Source organism: Pan troglodytes, chromosome 3 (genome assembly GCF_028858775.2).
Source record: "Pan troglodytes isolate AG18354 chromosome 3, NHGRI_mPanTro3-v2.0_pri, whole genome shotgun sequence".
Lineage (NCBI taxonomy): Eukaryota > Metazoa > Chordata > Mammalia > Primates > Hominidae > Pan > Pan troglodytes.
The window spans coordinates 46,727,680-46,747,366 of NC_072401.2; the positions used below are offsets into that span (position 1 = coordinate 46,727,680).

Below are 19,687 nucleotides of genomic sequence, written 5' to 3' on the forward strand. Positions count from 1 at the left end.
AATTATGTCCCAGTTCTTCTCTCTGGGAATGGTTTTTCTTGGCTTTAGGTTCTCTCATTTGAGTCATTCTCCCTTTTCCATAAGCAATAAACCCATGTTTGCTGCTAGGTAGCTTTCTCAATGTGCTTCCTATATGTAGTTCAAGAATATTGAAGTTCAAGAGTTCAGGCTCAGGTGTAGTGGCTCACACCTGTAATCCCAGCACTTTGAGAGACCAGAGTGGGAGAATCACTTAAGGCCAGGAGTTTGAGGTCAGCCTGGGCAACATAGCAAGACCCTGTTCCTACAAAAGAAATTTTTTTTTAAAATTAGCCAGGCATGGTGATGTGTGCCTGTGGTACTCATGAGGCTGCAATGGGAGGATCATTTGAGCCTGGGAGATGAAGGCTGCAATCAGCTATGATCGTGCCACTGCACTCCAACCTGGGCAACAAAGCGAGACCTTATCTCTATTTTATTTTTAATTTAATTAAATTAATTAATTTTATTTATTTATTTATTTATTTTGAGACAGGGTCTGACTCTGTCACCCAGGCTGGAGTGCAGTAGCATGATCTTGGCTTGCTGCAGCCTTAACCTCCCAGGCTTAAGAAATCCTCCTACTTCAGCCTCCCAAGTAACTGCGACCACAGGCGGGCACCACTATGCCTAACTAAATTACCTTTTTAAATTTATTTTTCACCATGCTGCCCAGGCTGGTCTCCAACTCCTGAGCTCAAGCGATCCACCCTCCTCAGCCTCCCAAAATGCTGGGATTACGAGTGAGCCACCCTGCCTGGGGGAAACCCTATCTCTAAATTAAAAAAAAAAAAAGTTCAAAGGCACTTGATGTTTTGTATTGTCTGTCTCTTTTTATTCAATCTGGTATAATATCTTTTAAAACACTGCAGTTTCTTATTTGTCTATTTATAATCTCTATGTTGCTTGACTTTCTTTTTTTTTTTTTTGAGACAAGGTCTCCCTCTCACTCCAACTGGAATGCAGTGGCACAATCATGCCTCACTGCAACCTTAGCCTCCCAAGCTCAGGTGATCCTCCCACTTCAGCCTCCCAAGTAGCTGGGACCACAGGCATGCACCACCACACCCAGCTAATTTATGTAATTTTTTTTTTTTTTTTTTTTTAGAGATGAGTTTTCTCCATGTTGCCCGGTTTGGTCTCGAACTCCTGGGCTCAAGCAATCTGCCCACCTTGGCCTCCCAAAGTGCTGGGGTTACAAGTGTGAGCCACCTTGCCTATCCTAGCTTGGCTTTCTTACAGTGTGGATGCTAGGGTCTGAGGGGGAGGATTCACATGACCTTGGAATGATCTCATTTCAAGACCCCAAGGCCTTTCTTAAACTGAGCCCTGTCATGTGGCATCATTTCTTCTGCATTCTATTAGTTATAAGTGAATCACAAAGGCTAGCACAGATTCAAGAGGAGAATTAGATCCCGTCTCTCAATGAAGGTGTCAAAGAATTTCCAATCATCTTTAATTTGCCACACTAATCCCGTACAGGACTTGCTATATAGTCTTCCTCTTTTTCATATTTGTACTTCCTTTCTCCAATAATGAGAAACCTCATCCCTGTGTTTATTAATATATTTCTCTGTTTTCCTCAATCTTAGAATGCACTGAAAGTAACTGCAGAATTGTTAAATTATTACTCCAAAAAAAACAAACATTCAGTATTTATTTACAGCACTTTTTGTCTTCAGTCTGAGAGTATATAATTAAAATAATGTGTTAAAATGTTACTTGGTTTGGGGTTTAAAAAAATCTGCTTCAGTGTGGCTGCTATACATTTGAAACACAAATTCTACTGGTATTCCATTTTAGTTCCTCTCCTTCCCTCACAGATATTTTTTTAGGGGGAGTGGGGAGGAACTAGGTCTCTGTCACCCAGGCTAGAGTGCAGTAGCACCATCATAGCTCACTGCAGCCTTGAACTCCCAGGCTCAGGTGATCCCACCTTAGCCTCCTGAGTGGCTGGGACTATAGGTATGGGCCACCATTCCTGGCTAATTTTTTGTTGTTGTTGTAGAGGCTTGGTCTCACTGCATTGCCCAGGCTGGTCTCTAACTTCTGGCCTCAAGCAATCCTCCTGCCTCAACCTCCCAAAGTGCTGGGATTATAGGTCTGAGCCACCATGCCCGGCCTATCTCATTTTTATTCTCTTTATTGTTTTCCTGCTTTTTAAATTTTTTCAGTGGCCCTAATTAGCTTTTTTATTTAAATCTGTTTTTCTATGGACACCCAGTTATTTAGTTATAGTTATTAGTTTTTATTTCTAATATGATTTTGCCTTTTTCTTTTATTTCATTCCTGAGCTCAGTCAACTTTTGTATCATTTCTTCCAGTTTTTGTCCATGTCGGTTCTTAGTTTTTTAACTTCTTATTTAGAGAGCATTTCTACTCCTCCTCATATCTCCAGATTTTTATTTGAGAATATTTAATTTTGTTTGGAGTGTTGTGTTAACAGTTTTTCTGCTTCATGGTTTGCTTTCAGGAAGGGAAATTTTTATGAGATGAAGAGTTTGGGTTCTTATTTGTTTTCTTTTCTCTTTTTTTTTTTTTTTTTGAGACAGAGTATCGCTCTCTTGCCCAGGCTGGAGTGCAGTGGTGCAATCTTGGCTCACTGCAAGCTCCGCCTCCCAGGTTCACGCCATTCTCCTGCCTCAGCCTCCTAAGTAGCTCGGACTACAGGCGCCGGCCACCTTGCCTGGCTAAATTTTTTTTTGTATTTTTAGTAGAGATGGGGTTTCACTGTGTTAGCCAGGATGGTCTCGATCTCCTGACCTCATGGTCTGCCCACCTTGGCCTCTCAAAGTGCTGGGATTACAGGCATGAGCTACCATGCCCAGCCTTGTTTTCTTTTTATATAGTAGTTTTGTATAGATGAGAACTGCTTGTGCCTCTGCATATCTTGGACAACACAGTCATTTGGAATGATTTATGAGATCCCAGTTCAAGAGTGTTCTCTTCTATCAGAGTAGCAAAGTATTTTTCTTTAATGGATGACTTGGGGTGGGAGAGGAATGCAAGTTTGTTTGTTTGTTTGTTTAATTTCCTTTTGCCCTACAAGATTGTAAATTTTGTCCTTTTTTCCTCTTCCTCTCATGGCTGAGCTTCCATTTTCACCCATTCTCTCCCCTAAAAGCATTGCCTTTCCAAGACTGCCTCCTAGAGTCCCACATGCATTTTAAATATCTTCCTATAAACAATGCTTTAATCAACCAACATTCTTTTTTCAGTATTTTTATATTTGGGTAGGCTTTTTCTCTCTGGAGGTGATCTTATTTCATTTTAGACCCTCTATTTCCCTCTTATCTTGTTCATGTGTTTTTTTTTTCTCAACCCCATCTGGATCTCTGCAAACACTTGGGTGGGAGCTCAAGAAACTGGTTTTGGCCGAGTGTAGTGGCTCACACTATAATCCCAGCACTTTGGGAGGCCAAGGCAGGAGGATCGTTTGAGCCCAGGAGTTTGAGAACAGCCTGGACAACATAGGGAGATCCAGTCTCTACAAAAAAAGCTTTTTAAATTTTTTCTAATTAAAAAAAAAAAAGAGGCTGGGCATGGTGGCTCACACCTGTAATCCCAGCACTTTGGGAGGCTGAGGCAGGCAGATGATGAGGTCAAGCAGTGGAGACCATCCTGGCCAACATGGTGAAACCCCATCTCTACTAAAAATACAAAAATTAGCTGGGTGTGGTGGTGCGTGCCTGTAGTCCCAGCTACTCAGAAGGCTGAGGCCTTCTGAATCACTTGAACCTGGGAGGCGGAGGTTGCAGTGAGCTGAGATCACGCCACCGTGCTCCAGCCTGGCGACAGAACAAGACTCCGTCTAAAAAAGAAAAAAAGGCGGGTGGGGGGGAGCGGAATTTATTCTTCCACAAATTGGTGGGCTTTTTTAAACAAGTAATTTGAGGTTCTTGATATTCTCTGTATTATAGTAATACTAACACAAGGGTTTTGTGTAGTTTACTTATTATTCTTATTGATCTATATAGCTTATTATTCGGCAAAAATTCATTGACATCTTTCATATGCCACGTTTGGAAATACTTTTTTTGCTCATTATGTTGCTTTTGAAATTAACAGTTTTAAGTTTAGGAACTTGAATAAAACTTTTATTTGAAATACTGGTAGCTTTTTAAAACATACTAAATTTTGAGGAATAATAAAATGCATATATATAAAGGATAACATTTTTCAGGAGCTAATTAAATTTTTGCAAAATTGTCTTAGATTTTATAGATTAAAAGTTAATTTTTAAGTGGCTGAGTCTTCAATAAAACAAATCTTTGGGAGAATTAAAGCTCCTTTATTTTTGGTATACTAAAAGGCAGTGATCAGCTAAAATGGTTTTAACTAAATGCCTCATCTTCATTGACTATAATCGTTTATTCTTAAGTGGCCATTTTTCAATCTCATTATAGTTTTAATGTCTAGATTTCTGATGTGTAAGGATTCAGGTGTTCAATGGACAGTGGTAAAATTGTTGGCAATTCTCTAGCAATGCATATTTTGGCCTCACGTCTTAATTTTTTAATGTAGATGCTGTTGCATGAAAAAGCAGAGGCCCTGCAAGAAGAGGTAGAAGAGCTACTAAGATTGCCTTCTGATTTCCCTGGTGCTGTGGCTTCTTCCACTGACAAAGCATGAAGCTATCTGATGAGCATTTTCATATATGAATTATTTATTGTACATGTGTGTTATTAAAGATAACTTGTACTTTATAAATGAAAAAATACATTTCAGTTATACATTAAGAACTATGAATAATGTTTGAATATACCTCTTCCCACTAACAATTCATTCTTTGGAATACTTACACATTATTTCTCTGCTAAACAGACTATAGTGTCCACCACAAAATGAAATTCAACTTCATCAACATTGTGCTCAACCTTTTTATCCAGATCTTTCATTATTCTCTTACCCATTTCTTTCATCAAATTGGACTATTTGAAATCCCCAGAATTTTCCTTAGGATTTCCAAACCCTCCATTTCCTAACTGCTTTATGTTATTTCCAGTGCATGAAAATTATCTTTAAAATGCACTAATACTTCAAGGATTAACTAAAAAATGCTAAAATACTGTCTCTTCTATGAAATTATTCCAGGTTCATCCTCACCCCTACCCCATATCTGGGTGCTCTTTCCCTCCTATAAGCATCATAGACCCCGCATTTATACCCAGGTCTTTTTGCTGCCGCTACTTTATAATCTGGATGTCCAAGTCCTGCATGTGTGTATGTGACCAGCACCCACACACTTCACTGCACGAAGTAGGAATCTCAGAGAAGAATGAATACTACCCACAATTAACAATTGGAAGCTTTTCTTTAAACACAATTTAAATATTGCCTCTCCCTTTTCACAATCATAGCTCAAATGTAGATGACACTAGTGCAAGAAAGAAAGTGTTAACTAGCAATATTTATGAGTACTGAACTTGTTTGATTAATGATTAACCCACCTAAGAAACATCCTTTGGAAACTTTGCAAATAGATCCATAGTCTAAGTTATTTGTGCCTTAACGTTTTAGGCCATTATAATCTGCTAGTCATTTACCTAGAGTACTAGGTAAATACACAGAAAATATCTATGTGCCAGGAACTCTTGTAAGTGCTTTATATGAATTAACTAATGTAATTCTTATACAATAGTACCTGTAAGACAGGTACTATTATTATCCTCATTTTACAGATGAATAAACTGACACACAGAGAAACTAAAGTAACTTTCCCAAGGTCATAAACTAGTTAGTCACAGAGCAAGGATTCAGACCCATGCAGCCCCAGTGTAACATCCACACACTTAATCATTATACAATAGTGTCTTGGTAAATTTGTCCATTTTATTCCTTCCTAAGTGTTCCTTACACCTGTCCTTGATTTTATCTTTAGCATTACATTCCATCATGCTTGCCCCACTCCCATCCCTGCATTTCCTTACATATGTCAAAGTATGGCATCCTAATGTCCTACTAGAATTCTGGGCTTCGCCGCACATGTTCCATTTGTTGCAGCTAAAAAGATTGTGAAACAGCAGCTGGCTAGCCTGCTGGCTGTTTGGACCAGCCTCTGAGTTGCATTCACAATGGGCCATAGTCCAGTCTTGAGGATTTTTTTAAAGTCTAGAAACCCCAGGTTTACTAGTTAAGTAAAGCTCTGATTCTTTTTTTTTTTTTTTTTTTTTTTTTTTTTTGAGATGTTAGGGTCTTGCTTTGTCACCTAGTTCGAGGCTCACTCCCGGGCTCAAGTGATTTTCCCACCTCAGCCTCCCAAGTAGCTGGGACTACAGGTGCGTGTCACCGCCCAGCTAATTTTTGTAGAGTAGGAATTTTGCCATGTTGCCCATGCTGTTCTCAAACTCCTGGGCTCAAGTGATCTGCCCATCTTGGCCCCCAAAGTGCTGGGATTATAGACATGAGCCACTGTGCCAGGCCAAAGGTCTGATTCTTGCTAACCAATTTGTAAAAAACTGATTTATAATCCAAGATTAATGTATTAATTTAAGATTAGAGGTGAGGGGGCAGGGAGAAGGGTACCTTTACAGTAACTTGAATACCTGTATCTGCAGTTCAGGACAATCACACACACACACACACACACACACACACACACACACACACACACTCCTATCAGTGTTTCTCCAGGTCAATCTCAATAAAAGATTGTATCACGTGTAATGGTGGGTGATTAGCCCTAAAAGATATTAAAATGTAAAGAAACTGAAACAGTTTAGTTATAGAGAAGTAGATAAGTGGGAAGGAACAAAGTGGGGAATAGAAACAGACCTAAATATGTTTAAGAATTTAATGTAATAGACTGGGCAAGGTGGCTCATGCCTGTAATCCCAGCAATTTGGGAGGCTGAGGTGGGAAGATTGCCTGAGTTCAGTAGCTTGAGACCAGCCTGGGCAACATGGCAAAACCCCGTCTCTACTAAAAATACAAAAAATTAGCCTGGCGTGGTGGCACATGCCTGTAGTCCCAGCTACTCGGGAGACTGAGGCACGAGAATCATTTGAACCCGGGAGGCAGAGGAGGCAGTGAGCCGAGATTGCACCACTGCACTCCAACCTGGGCGACAGAACAAGACTCCATCTCAAAAAAAAAAAAAATAGTAATAATAATAAACATGGTTTTTCAGTTTTTAGTAATAGAAATGCAAGCATATGTAGCTTAAGCGAAAAGGGACATTTAGTGGCCATGCTCTCAAACAGTAGGCAGCAATAGAATTGGCCTTAGGGCAGCTAGAACCAGAGAATCCTAACACCGTCCATACTCACCATCTCTTCTTTGTGGGGCAGCACCAGACTTTCTTCCTTATGGCTTCAAGATGAAAGCAAAAAGAGCTCTCTGCTGCCAACTCTAGTTAGAAAAATCCCCAGGAAGGGTTCTCATTAGTCCCTTGTGGGTCCATTTCTCACCCCTATGAGCAGGATATAGGGTTTAGGTTTGGGTTTTGGTTCTTCAGAAGACAGAGAAGTGGGGTAAGCAGAGAAAACAGCTAATACAGATGACACTTCAAGTCACAGTGGAAAAGATGGATAACTCAGTGAATGGAATTGAGACAAATGGCTACCACGCCATTTAGAAAAATATTAAGCTTAGCGTGGACAGCATGGCAAGACCCGGTCTCTACAAAAAATTAAAAAATTAGCTAGGCTTGGTGGCACATACTTGTGGTCCCAGCTCCTTAGGAGGCTGTGGTGGGAGGATCACTTGAGCCTGGGAGTATGAGGCTAGAGTGAGCTGAGATTACATGCTACTGCACTCCAGCCTGGGCAACAGAGCAAGACCCTCTCTCTCTCTCTCTACATATACGTATATTGAGCACTCTATCTATAATATATATTTTATATTATAAATATAAATAGCTGATTTCTAGCTATTGCTTTAAACCAAATTAAACTTTAGGCAAATCAAAGATTCAAATGTGGAATTTTTGAAGGTGTCATCTGACTATGCTGAAGCATCAAAGAATGTATCTGCAGTTTCTTCTTATAAGGCTTTAAAACAGTAAAATGTCAGTAATTCCAGTGTGGTGTCAGGTTTTATTATTTTTTCTTTTTTTTATTATACTTTAACTTTTAGGGTACATGTGCACAACGTGCAGGTTAATTACATATGTATACATGTGCCATACTGGTGTGCTGCACCCATCAACTCGTCATTTAACATTAGGTATATCTCCTAATGCTATCCCTCCCCACTTCCCCAACCCCACAACAGGCCCCAGTGTGTGATGTTCCCCTTCCTGTGTCCATGTGTTCTCATTGTTCAATTCCCACCTATGAGTGAGAACATGTGGTGTTTGGTTTTTTGTCCTTGCGATAGTTTGCTGAGAATGATGGTTTCCATCTTCATCCATGTCCCTACAAAGGACATGAACTCATCATTTTTTATGGCTGCATAGTATTGCATGGTGTATATGTGCCACATTTTCTTCATCCAGTCTATCATTGTTGGACATTTGGCTTGGCTCCAAGTCTTTGCTATTGTGAATAGTGCCACAATAAACATACGTGTGTATGTGTCTTTATAGTAGCATGATTTATAATCCTTTGGGTATATACCCAGTAATGGGATTGCTGGGTCAAATGGTATTTCTAGTTCAAGATCCCTGAGGAATCGCCACACCGACTTCCACAATGGTTGAACTAGTTTACAGTCCCACCAACAGTGTAAAAGTGTTCTTATTTCTCCACATCCTCTCCAGCACCTGTTGTTTCCTGACTTTTTAATGATTACCATTCTAACTGGTGCGAGATGGTATCTCATTGTGGTTTTGATTTGCATTTCTCTGATGGCCAGTGATGATGAGCATTTTTCATGTGTCTTTTGGCTGTATAAATGTCTTCTTTTGAGAAGTGTCTGTTCATATCCTTCTCCCACTTTTTGATGGGGCTGTTTGTTTTTTTCTTATAGATTTGTTTGAGTTCATTGGAGATTCTGGATATTAGCCCTTTGTCAGATGAGTAGATTGCAGAAATTTTCTCCCATTCTGTAGGTTGCCTGTTCATTCTGATGGTAGTTTCTTTTGCTATGCAGAAGCTCTTTAGTTTAATTAGATCCCATTTGTCAATGTTGGCTTTTGTTGCCATTGCTTTTGGTGTTTTAGACATGAAGTCCTTGCCCATGCCTATGTCCTGAATGGTATTGCCTAGGTTTTCTTCTAGGGTTTTTATGGTTTTAGATCTAACATTTAAGTCTTTAATCCATCTTGAATTAATTTTTGTATAAGGTGTAAGGAAGGGATCCAGTTTCAGCTTTCTACATATGGCTAGCCAGTTTTCCCAGCACCATTTATTAAATAGGGAATCCTTTCCCCATTGCTTGTTTTTGTCAGGTTTGTCAAAGATCAGATGGTTGTAGATATGCAGCATTATTTCTGAGGCCTCTGTTCTGTTCCATTGATCTATATCTCTGTTTTGGTACCAGTACCATGCTGTTTTGGTTACTGTGGCCTTGTAGTATAGTTTGAAGTCAGGTAGCGTGATGCCTCCAGCTTTGTTCTTTTGGCTTAGGATTGACTTGGTGATGTGGGCTCTTTTTTGGTTCCATATGAACTTTAAAGTAGTTTTTTCCAATTCTGTGAAGAAAGTCATTGGTAGCCTGATGGGGATGGCATTGAATCTATAAATTACCTTGGGCAGTATGGCCATTTTCACAATATTGATTCTTCCTACCCATGAGCATGGAATGTTCTTCCATTTGTTTGTATCCTCCTTTATTTCCTTGAGCAGTGGTTTGTAGTTCTCCTTGAAGAGGTCCTTCACGTCCCTTGTAAGTTGGATTCCTAGGTATTTTATTCTCTTTGAAGCAATTGTGAATGGGAGTTCACTTATGATTTGGCTCTCTGTTTGTCTGTTATTGGTGTATAGGAATGCTTGTGATTTTTGCACATTGATTTTGTATCCTGAGACTTGCTGAAGTTTCCTATCAGCTTAAGGCGATTTTGGGCTGAGATGATGGGTTTTCTAGATATACAATCATGTCATCTGCAAATAGGGACAATTTGACTTCCTCTTTTCCTAATTGAATACCCTTTATTTCTTTCTCTTGCCAGATTGCCCTGGACAGAACTTCCAACACTATGTTGAATAGGAGTGGTGAGAGAGGGCATCCCTGTCTTGTGCCAGTTTCAAAGGGAATGCTTCCAGCTTTTGCCCATTCAGTATGATATTGGCTGTGGGTTTGTCATAGATAGCTCTTATTATCTTGAGATACGTCTGATCAATACCTAATTTGTTGAGAGTTTTTAGCATGAAGGGTTGTTGAATTTTGTCAAAGGCCTTTTCTGTATCTATTGAGATAATCATGTGATTTTTGTCTTTGGTTCTGTTTATGTGCTAGATTATGTTTATTGATTTGTGTATGTTGAACCAGCCTTGCATCCCAGGGATGAAGCCCACTTGATCATGGTGGATAAGCTTCTTGATATGCTGCTGGATTCGGTTTGCCAGTATTTTATTGAGGACTTTTGCATTGATGTTCATCAGGGATATTGGTCTAAAATTCTCTTTTTTTGTTGTGTCTCTGCCAGGCTTTGGTATCAGGATGATGCTGGCCTCATAAAATGAATTAGGGAGGATTCCCTCTTTTTCTACTGATTGGAATAGTTTCAGAAGGAATGGTACCAGCTCCTCCTTGTACCTCTGGTAGAATTCGGCTGTGAATCCATCTGGTCCTGGACCTTTTTTTTGGTTGGTAAACTATTAATTATTGCCTCAATTTCAGAGCCTGTTATTGGTCTATTCAGACATTGAACTTTTTCCTAGTTTAGTCTTGGTAGGGTGTATGTGTTGAGGAATTTATCCATTTCTTCTAGATTTTCTAGTTTATTTGCATAGAGGTGTTTATGGTATTCTCTGATGGTAGTTTGTATTTCTGTGGGATTGGTGGTGATATCCCCTTTATCATTTTTTATTGCATCTATTTGATTCTTCTCTCCTTTCTTCTTTATTAGTCTTGCTAGCGGTCTATGAATTTTGTTGATCTTTTCAAAAAACCAGCTCCTGGATTCATTGATTTTTTGAAGGGTTTTTTGTGTCTCTATTTCCTTCAGTTCTGCTCTGATCTTAGTTATTTCTTGCCCTCTGCTAGCTTTTGAATGTGTTTGCTCTTGCTTCTCTAGTTCTTTTAATTGTGATGTTAGGGTGTTGATTTTAGCTCTTTCCTGCTCTCTCTTGTGGGCATTTAGTGCTATAAATTTCCCTCTACACACTGCTTTGAATGCGTCCCAGAGATTCTGGTATGTTGTGTCTTTGTTCTCGTTGGTTTCAAAGAACATCTTTATTACTGCCTTCATTTTGTTATGTACCCAGTAGTCATTCAGGAGCAGGTTGTTCAGTTTCCTTGTAGTTGAGCACTTTCGAGTGAGTTTCTTAATCCTGAGTTCTAGTTTGATTGCACTGTGGTCTGAGAGACAGTTTGTTATAATTTCTGTTCTTTTACATTTGCTGAGGAGTGCTTTACTTCCAACTAAGTGGTCAATTTTGGAATAAGTGCAGTGTGGTGCTGAGAAGAATGTATATTCTGTTGATTTGGGGTGGAGAGTTCTGTAGATGTCTATTAGGTCTGCTTGGTGCAGAGCTGAGTTCAATTCCTGGATATCCTTGTTAACTTTCTGTGTCGTTGATCTAATATTGACAGTGGGGTGTTAACGTCTCCCATTATTATTGTGTGGGAGTCTAAGTCTCTTTGTAGGTCACTAGGGACTTGCTTTATGAATCTGGGTGCTCCTGTACTGGGTGCATATATATTTAGGATAGTTAGCTCTTCTTGTTGAATTGATCCCTTTACCATTATGTAATGGCCTTCTTTGTCTCTTTTGATCTTTGTTGGTTTAAAGTCTGTTTTATCAGAGACTAGGATTGCAACCCCTGCCTTTTTTTGTTTTCCATTTGCTTGGTAGATCTTCCTCCATCCCTTTATTTTGAGCCTATGTGTGTCTCTGCACGTCAGATGGGTTTACTGAATACAGCACACTGATGGGTCTTGACTCTTTATCCAGTTTGCAGGTCTGTGTCTTTTAATTGGAGCATTTAGCCCATTTACATTTAAGCTTAGTATTGTTATGTGTGAATTTGATCCTCATCATGATGTTAGCTGGTTATTTTGCTCATTAGTTGATGCAGTTTCTTCCTAGCCTCGATGGTCTTTACAATTTGGCATGTTTTTGCAGTGGCTGGTACCGGTTGTTCCTTTCCATGTTTAGTGCTTCCTTCAGGAGCTCTTGTAGGGCAGGCCTGGTGGTGACAAAATCTCTCAGCATTTGCTTGTCTGTAAAGGATTTTATTTCTCCTTCACTTATGAAGCTTAGTTTGGCTGGATACGAAATTCTGGGTTGAAAATTCTTTCTTTAAGAATGTTGAATATCGTCCCCCACTCTCTTCTGGCTTATAGAGTTTCTGCCGAGAGATCAGCTGTTAGTCTGATGGGCTTCCCTTTGTGGGTAACCTGACCTTTCTCTCTGGCTGCCCCTTAACATTTTTTCCTTCATTTCAACTTTGGTGAATCTGACAATTATGTGTCTTGGAGTTGCTCTTCTCGAGAAGTATCTTTGTGGTGTTCTCTGTATTTCCTGAATTGTATGTTGGCCTGCCTTGCTAGATTGGGGAAGTTCTCCTGGATAATATCCTGCAGAGTGTTTTCCAACTTGGTTCCTTTCTCCCCATCACTTTCAGGTACACCAATCAGATGTAGATTTGGTCTTTTCACATAGTCCCATATTTCTTGGAGGCTTTGTTCATTTCTTTTTATTCTTTTTTCTCTAAACTTCTCTTCTCACTTCATTTCATTCATTTCATCTTCCATCACTGATACCCTTTCTTCCAGTTGATCGAATCGGATACTGAGGCTTGTGCATTCGTCACATAGTTCTCATGCCTTGGTTTTCAGCTCTGTCGGGTCCTTTAAGGACTTCTCTGCATTGGTTATTCTAGTTAGCCATTCGTCTAATTTTTTTTCAAAGTTTTTAACTTCTTTGCCATGGGTTCAAACTTCCTCCTTTAGCTCGGAGTAGTTTGATCACGTGAAGCCTTCTTCTCTCAACTCGTCAAAGTCATTCTCCATCCAGCTTTGTTCCGTGGCTGGTGAGGAGCTGCGTTCCTTTGGAGGAGGAGAGGTGCTCTGATTTTTGGAGTTTCCAGTTTCTCTGCTCTGTTTTTTCCCCATCTTTGTGGTTTTATCTACCTTTGGTCTTTGATGATGGTGACGTACAGATGGGGTTTTGGTTTGGATGTCCTTTCTGTTTGTTAGTTTTCCTTCTAACAGTCAGGACCCTCAGCTGCAGGTCTTTTGGAGTTTACTGGAGGTCCACTCCAGACCCTGTTTGCCTATGTATCAGCAGCGGAGGCTGCAGAACAGCAGATATTGGTGAACAGCAGATGTTGCTGCCTGATCGTTCCTCTGGAAGTTTTGTCTCAGAGGAGTACCCGGCCATGTGAGGTGTCAGTCTGCCCCTACTGGGGGGTGCCTCCCAGTTTGGCTACTCGGGGGTCAAGGACCTATTTGAGGAGGCAGTCTGTCTGTTCTCAGATGTCCAGCTGTGTGCTGGGAGAACCATTACTCTCTTCAAGGCTGTCAGACAGGGACATTTAAGTCTGCAGAGGATTCTGCTGCCTGTTGTTTGGCTGTGCCCTGCCCCCAGAGGTGGAGTCTACAGAGGCAGGCAGACCTCCTTGAGCTGCGGTGGGCTCCACCCAATTCGAGCTTCCTGGCAGCTTTGTTTACCTACTGCAGCCTTGGCAATGGCAGGCGCCCCTCCCCCAGCCTCGCTGCCGCCTTGCAGTTTAATCTCAGACTGCTGTGCTAGCAATGAGCGAGGCTCCGTTGGGGTAGGACCCTCCAAGCCATGCACGGGATATAGTCTCCTGGTGTGCTGTTTGCTAAGACCATTGGAAAAGCGCAGTATTAGGGTGGGAGTGACCCGATTTTCCAGGTGCAATCTGTCACCTCTTTCTTTGACTAGGAAAGGGAATTCCCTGCCCCCTTGCACTTCCTGGGTCAGGTGATGCCTCGCCCTGCTTTGGCTCACGCTTGGTGAGCTGCATCCACTGTCCTGCACCCACTTTCCAACACTCCCCAGTGAGATGAGCCCGGTACCTCAGTTGGAAATGCAGAAATCACCCGTCTTCTGCGTTGCTCACGCTGGGAGCTGTAGACTGGAGCTGTTCCTATTCGGCCATCTTGGCTCTACCCCTATTTTTTTTTCTTTTTAGATTCTTTTCAAGCTACAAGCCAGCTGGCCCATTTCTAAGATGCTTAGCTTCAAGATCTTTCTAATGTCCAAGCCTCTTCTGCTTTGCATTATAAATTTAAACAACCACCCAAAAGAGGCTTTTCTGTTGGAGCACACCCATGTTTTGGTCAAGTATGAGCCTTTTCAAACCTAGCCACCCTCTCCTCCAATCTCCATACTGGTATTTTTTCAGGAAGGACTAAGGTAAGGCCCTCCTGACTTTATGCTTTCATTTGTGAGAGCCCTTCCACACAAGCATCACTGCAGCTTTTGAACTCCATCTCATTATGACAAGAAGTAACACCAAAAATATATAAGCATTGTTATACTTGGTTTTATATAACAATTTCTAGTAATTTATAATCATGTTGACAAGTGTGCTTTTTTTTTTTTTTTTTTTTTTTTTGAGACAGGAGCACAGAGTTTCCCTCTTATTGCCCAGGCTGGAATGCAATGGCACGATCTCGGCTCACCACAAACCTCCGCCTCCCAGGTTCAAGACATTCTCCTGCCTCAGCCTCCTGAGTAGCTGGGATAACAGGCATGTGCCACCACGCCCAGCTAATTTTGTATTTTTAGTAGAGATGGGGTTTCTCCATGTTGGTCAGGCTGGTCTTGAACTCCCAACCTCAGGTGATCCGTCTGCCTTGGCCTTCCAAAGTGCTGGGATTACAGGCATGAGCCACCGCGCCTGGCCTTATTTTCCTTTTTTTGAGATGGAGTCTCACTCTGTTGCCCAGGCTGGAGTGCAGTGGTGCAATCTTGGCTCACTGCAACCTCCATCTCCCGTGTTCAAGCAATTCTCTTGCCTCAGCCTCCCCAGTCACTGGGACTACAGGCATGTGCCACCACGCCTGGCTAATTTTTGTATTTTTAGTAGAGACAGGGTTTCACCATGTTGTCTAGGCTGGTCTCTAACTCCTCACCTCAGGTGATCCGCCCACTTCAGCCTCCCAAAGTGCTGGGATTACAGGTGTGAGCCTGCACCCAGCCAGAAGTGTATATTTTCTTTTGTTACACTCAATGACAATAAGGGTGACAATAAACTACCATTTATTGAAGGTTTGTCAAGTGCTGGCACTATGCTGAACACTTTCATGCTTTGTGTAGATGATTCCTTGCAGCCATCCGAGATGCTGTTTTTTACCTCACATTACCAATGTGGAAAGTGTGGCTTGCCAGGATCACCCCATTATCAAGGGACAGAGCCTAGACTCATCCCTGATCACACTGATAATTCTGTTTTTGATTGTGTTCATTTGCAGCACAAGCTACTCTACATGTGTTTGGAAAGAAGTGGATCAAGATGGCCGACTGAGCATATGTGTTTGTCCTTCCTCTTGCCTAAAATCCCATGAAATGATTTAAAATAGAGATTTGGGCAAGGCACGATGGCTCACGCCTGTAATCCCAGTACTTTGGGAGGCTGAAGTGGGTGGATCACTTGAGGTCAGGAGTTTGAGACCAGCCTGGCCAACATGGTGAAACCCCTTCTCTAATAAAAATACAAAAATTAGCTGGGTGTGGTAGTGGACGCCTGTAGTCCCAGCCACTCGGGTGTCTGAAGCAGGAGAATCGCTTGAACCCTGGAAGCAGAGGTTGCAGTGAGCCAAGATCGCGCCATTGTACTCCAGCCTGGGCAACAGAGCAAAACTCCATCTCAAAATAAAAAATAAATAAATAAAGTAGAGATTTGAAAATAGCCCAAGTATATAATAGTGCAGAAAAACAGTGAAGACTGGCACTAACACATAGGGTCACGATGATTAAAAAGCCAAATGGAGCATCCTAGGCCAGCAGGCTTTTCCTACTCCCTCACTGATGCAGAATAGTACACACTAGTGGCATTTCCTACAAAGCTAAAATGGTATCCTACAGGATCCAGCAAGGAGTGAAAGATAGAAGATAACCTCCACACACCCACAAGAAAAGCTACTGGCTCAAGCCCTCAGCGTGTTACCACAATCTGGTAACAGAAAAAGCAGAAAACAAGGATTCTCAGGTACTAAGTTGCTCAGAGAACCAAGAATGCCAAATGTTTATGAGTAAAGTCAACACCATAAAATAGAGACAGCAATTCAGTGAACAGAAGAATTGCAATCTAAGGAGGCAATTAATAAGCAACAGATCAAGATTTTAGAAAACCGTAATTAATATTTTAGGGTGGATGCTACATAGAAGGAAAAGATCAAATTATCATACCAGAAGTTAATATTTTGATCAAAATGAAAAACTCAATAGCTGGCTGGGCACAGTGGCTCACGCCTGTAATCCCAGCACTTTGGGAGGCAAAGGCGGGCAGATTGCTTGAGTCCAGGAGTTCGAGACCAGCCTGGCCAACATGGCAAAACCCCATCTCTACTAAAAACACACACACACACACAAAATTAGCCAGGCATGATGGTGCGTGCCTGTAATCCTAGCTACTCAGGTGGCTGAGGCAGGAGAATCGCTTAAACCCAGGAGGTGGAGGTTGCAGTGAGCCTTGACTGCACCACTGTACTCCAGCCTGGGCAACAGAGTGAGACTCTGTGTCAAAAAAAAAAAAGCTGTATTAGATAGCAGGAATAGTCAGACCTGGAGAGCCAATTAGTGATTTCCAAGTTTGAGTTGAAGAATCTTTCTGAGCTGCATAACTATAGAACAAAAAAAATTGCTAACTATGAAAGAAAACAATGAAAGGCATGGAGGAGAGATTCAGACATCTGTATGTCTAAAAAGCATACCAGAGGGAGAGAACAAATAAATACAAAATAAATTTCCCTGGAGCTGATGAAAAACAGATTGAAAGGGCCCCACCAGGTCCTGACCAATACCTAGACACATGGCAATGAAAAACCAGAACACTCAGGATAAAGCCTCTAGAGAGAAAAGAATAAGAACAGATTACAGTCCAAAGGAATGAGAATTCTATTAATACCTATATATTGCTGTGCTGAAAGACAATAAAGCCATATCTTCAAAGGTATAGAGAAAAGACCCTAGTAATCTATGCCCATCCTAGTGTAGAGATAAAATAAACACCTTGAGACATGCAGGAAATTACAGAATTAGACATTCTCTCTGAGACTTCAGGCTTTTTGTGAGAGAGAATTAAACCAATATATTTAAGCCATTTAAATTTCTGGGGGGCACAACAGTTTATCCTTTTTTCAAAGGATGTAACCTGTTAGAACTCTGTGGCTTATTCTTCATTGACTGTAGATGTCAACACAGCGAGAGCTATTTTAGCACAATTCAGAAAGATCAGATTCAAAGGAAAATATCTAATTTGTGACTTCACCTTTCATACCTAACCTGGAATAGGAATATGTCAGTCTCTTAGAAAGGTTCTGATGTTAGCTTTCTATCTCTGAAGCAGTCTTCACTCTCTAAATACAATGGAAAATGTCCAGGTTGAAGCAAGTTCAAGAGATAAATTATTATTTCTCTTCTACTTTTAAAACATGTAGGTAGGCGTGAAGATCACAAGAAACGCAATATTGACAAGCGACAATGATTTTTTAATGTTCCTCTTGTGAAAATGTAGGATCTATCAGGATATTATATGATGGATTCACTCAAATGTTCCTGAAAGACATTAATATATATGAAAAAGGACAGTGGGTTAAAGCTGTATTGCACCAGACTAAATAAAATGAGTGGATAGTTTTCTAGAGCCATACCCTCCAGACAGCTGGAATAATCACACCAAAATATTGGGCAATTGTTTTCTACCACTGACTGTGCACCAACGAGGGACTCTGCACTGCATAGCAGGGAGGTATGATCTGCCTTCCCCACTGAGTTGGTGGCTTTGAGCTCTCTGTTGTCCCTTATGATTATGTTTAGAATGTTCTAAAGCAAACTTGGAGGAGAAAACCGGGTATGATGAATTAGTGGGCTTCATTTCTTTCATTATTCACTGTTAAAATAGTCCTTCGATCCTTGTCTTCAGAAGCTATGGAAGTGATATGTGGCCACTTGAAGTACTTCTTGAAGATGTGATAAATGTCTTTCAAGATAACTACAGGTATGCAATTTATAACAATTTTGCTATTCAGAATAGGTATTACTCTGGAGGAAATAACTGGATTTTGCTTTAACTGAACCACATGTATTAAATGATTAAACTCCCCACCAAAACAAGGTATCTGCACATCGATGGCAGCAGAAGTTTTTGTCTAAGGTCTGTGCTCAAACAAACGAGTGACCTAGCAGCACAAGTTAATACACTGGTAGACTCTGGTGTTTAAAATTCAGTACATTGCCTGGGCACAGTGGCTCACACCTGTAATCCCGACACTTTAGAAGGCCAAGGCTGCAGGATCTCTTGAGGCCAGGAGTTCAAGATCAGCCTGGGCAACATAGTGAGGCCCCCTTCTCTACAAAATATAAGAAAATTAGCTGGGTGTGCTGTTGCACACCTGTAGTCCCTGCTACTCATGAGGCTGAGGCAGGAGGATTGCTTGAGCCCAGGAGCTCGATATTGCAGTGGGCTGTGATTGCACCACTGAACTCCAGCCTGGACAACAAAGTGAGACCCTGTCTCCAGAAATAAAATAAAATAGAAAGCTGTACATTTTGCATTTGAGTGTGTGTTTTGTTTCTTCTAAATATTTTAAATAACTTGTTTTTGCTGTTTTAGAATTTGAACTCAAATCTGTGAGATACCTGATGTAGTAGGCAGTAGAATGGCCAACGATAGAAGTTCAACTCCCAATTCCTGGAACGTATAAACATGTTTTATTACAGGGCAAGAGGAAATTAGAATTGTGGATGGAATTAAGTTTGCTAGTCAGCTGACCTTGAGATGAAGAGATTGACCTGAATCATCTGGGTGGGCCCAACGTAATCACAAAGGTTCTTATAAGTGAAAGCAGGAGACAGGCAAGTTAGTCAGAGTGATCTGATCTGAGGAAGAAGCCACCAGCCAGATGGAAAGGGCCTCAAGCCAAGGAATGCAGGTGGCCTCCAGCAGCTGGAAAAGGCAAGGAAGCGGCTTCTCCTCTAGGGTTTCCAAGAAGGAACACAGCCCTCCTGACCCCTGTTGTTAGCCTAGAAATACCTTTTTCAGACTTCTGACCTCCAGAACTGCAAGGTAAATAAAGCCGTGTTGTTTTAAGCCACTACATTTGTGGTAATTTGTTACAGCAGTAACAGAAAACCAATATACCTGAAAATAACTCTTCAGCATCCTGGGGTTCTGTGGAACACAAATGGAAAACCACCGTTCTGGAAGGTTCCTTCTGGATCTTAGCACATGAGTAATCTAAGTTAAATACCCATGACAGGATTATTTTATATTCCTGAAAACTATATGGAAGTTAACTGTGGCGGGGCGTGGTGGCTCACGCCTGTAATCCCAACACTTTGGGAGCCTGAGGCGGGCAGTTCACAAAGTCAGGAGTTCGAGACCAGCCTGGGCAACATAGTGAAACCCCATCTCTACTAAAAAATACA

The 19,687-nt window shown here is 41.2% G+C and overlaps 1 protein-coding gene across 24 annotated transcripts in view; it reads left to right on the top strand.

The window, feature by feature from the left end:
• HELQ (helicase, POLQ like) overlaps positions 1 to 15,907 on the top strand; it is a 59,793-nt gene extending 43,886 nt beyond the window's left edge. For 23 of the 24 annotated variants that reach the window (XM_054682876.2, XM_016951509.4, XM_063808794.1 and 20 more), the window contains one exon: positions 4,543 to 4,757. In XM_054682876.2, the coding sequence (XP_054538851.1) occupies positions 4,543 to 4,650 (108 nt within the window). In that variant the 3' untranslated portion in view covers positions 4,651 to 4,757. Of the gene's footprint in view, positions 1 to 4,542; positions 4,758 to 15,510 lie in introns of those variants that run through there. The other variant, XM_054682874.2, reaches the window with a different exon arrangement.
• Positions 15,908 to 19,687: the final 3,780 nt, after the last annotated feature.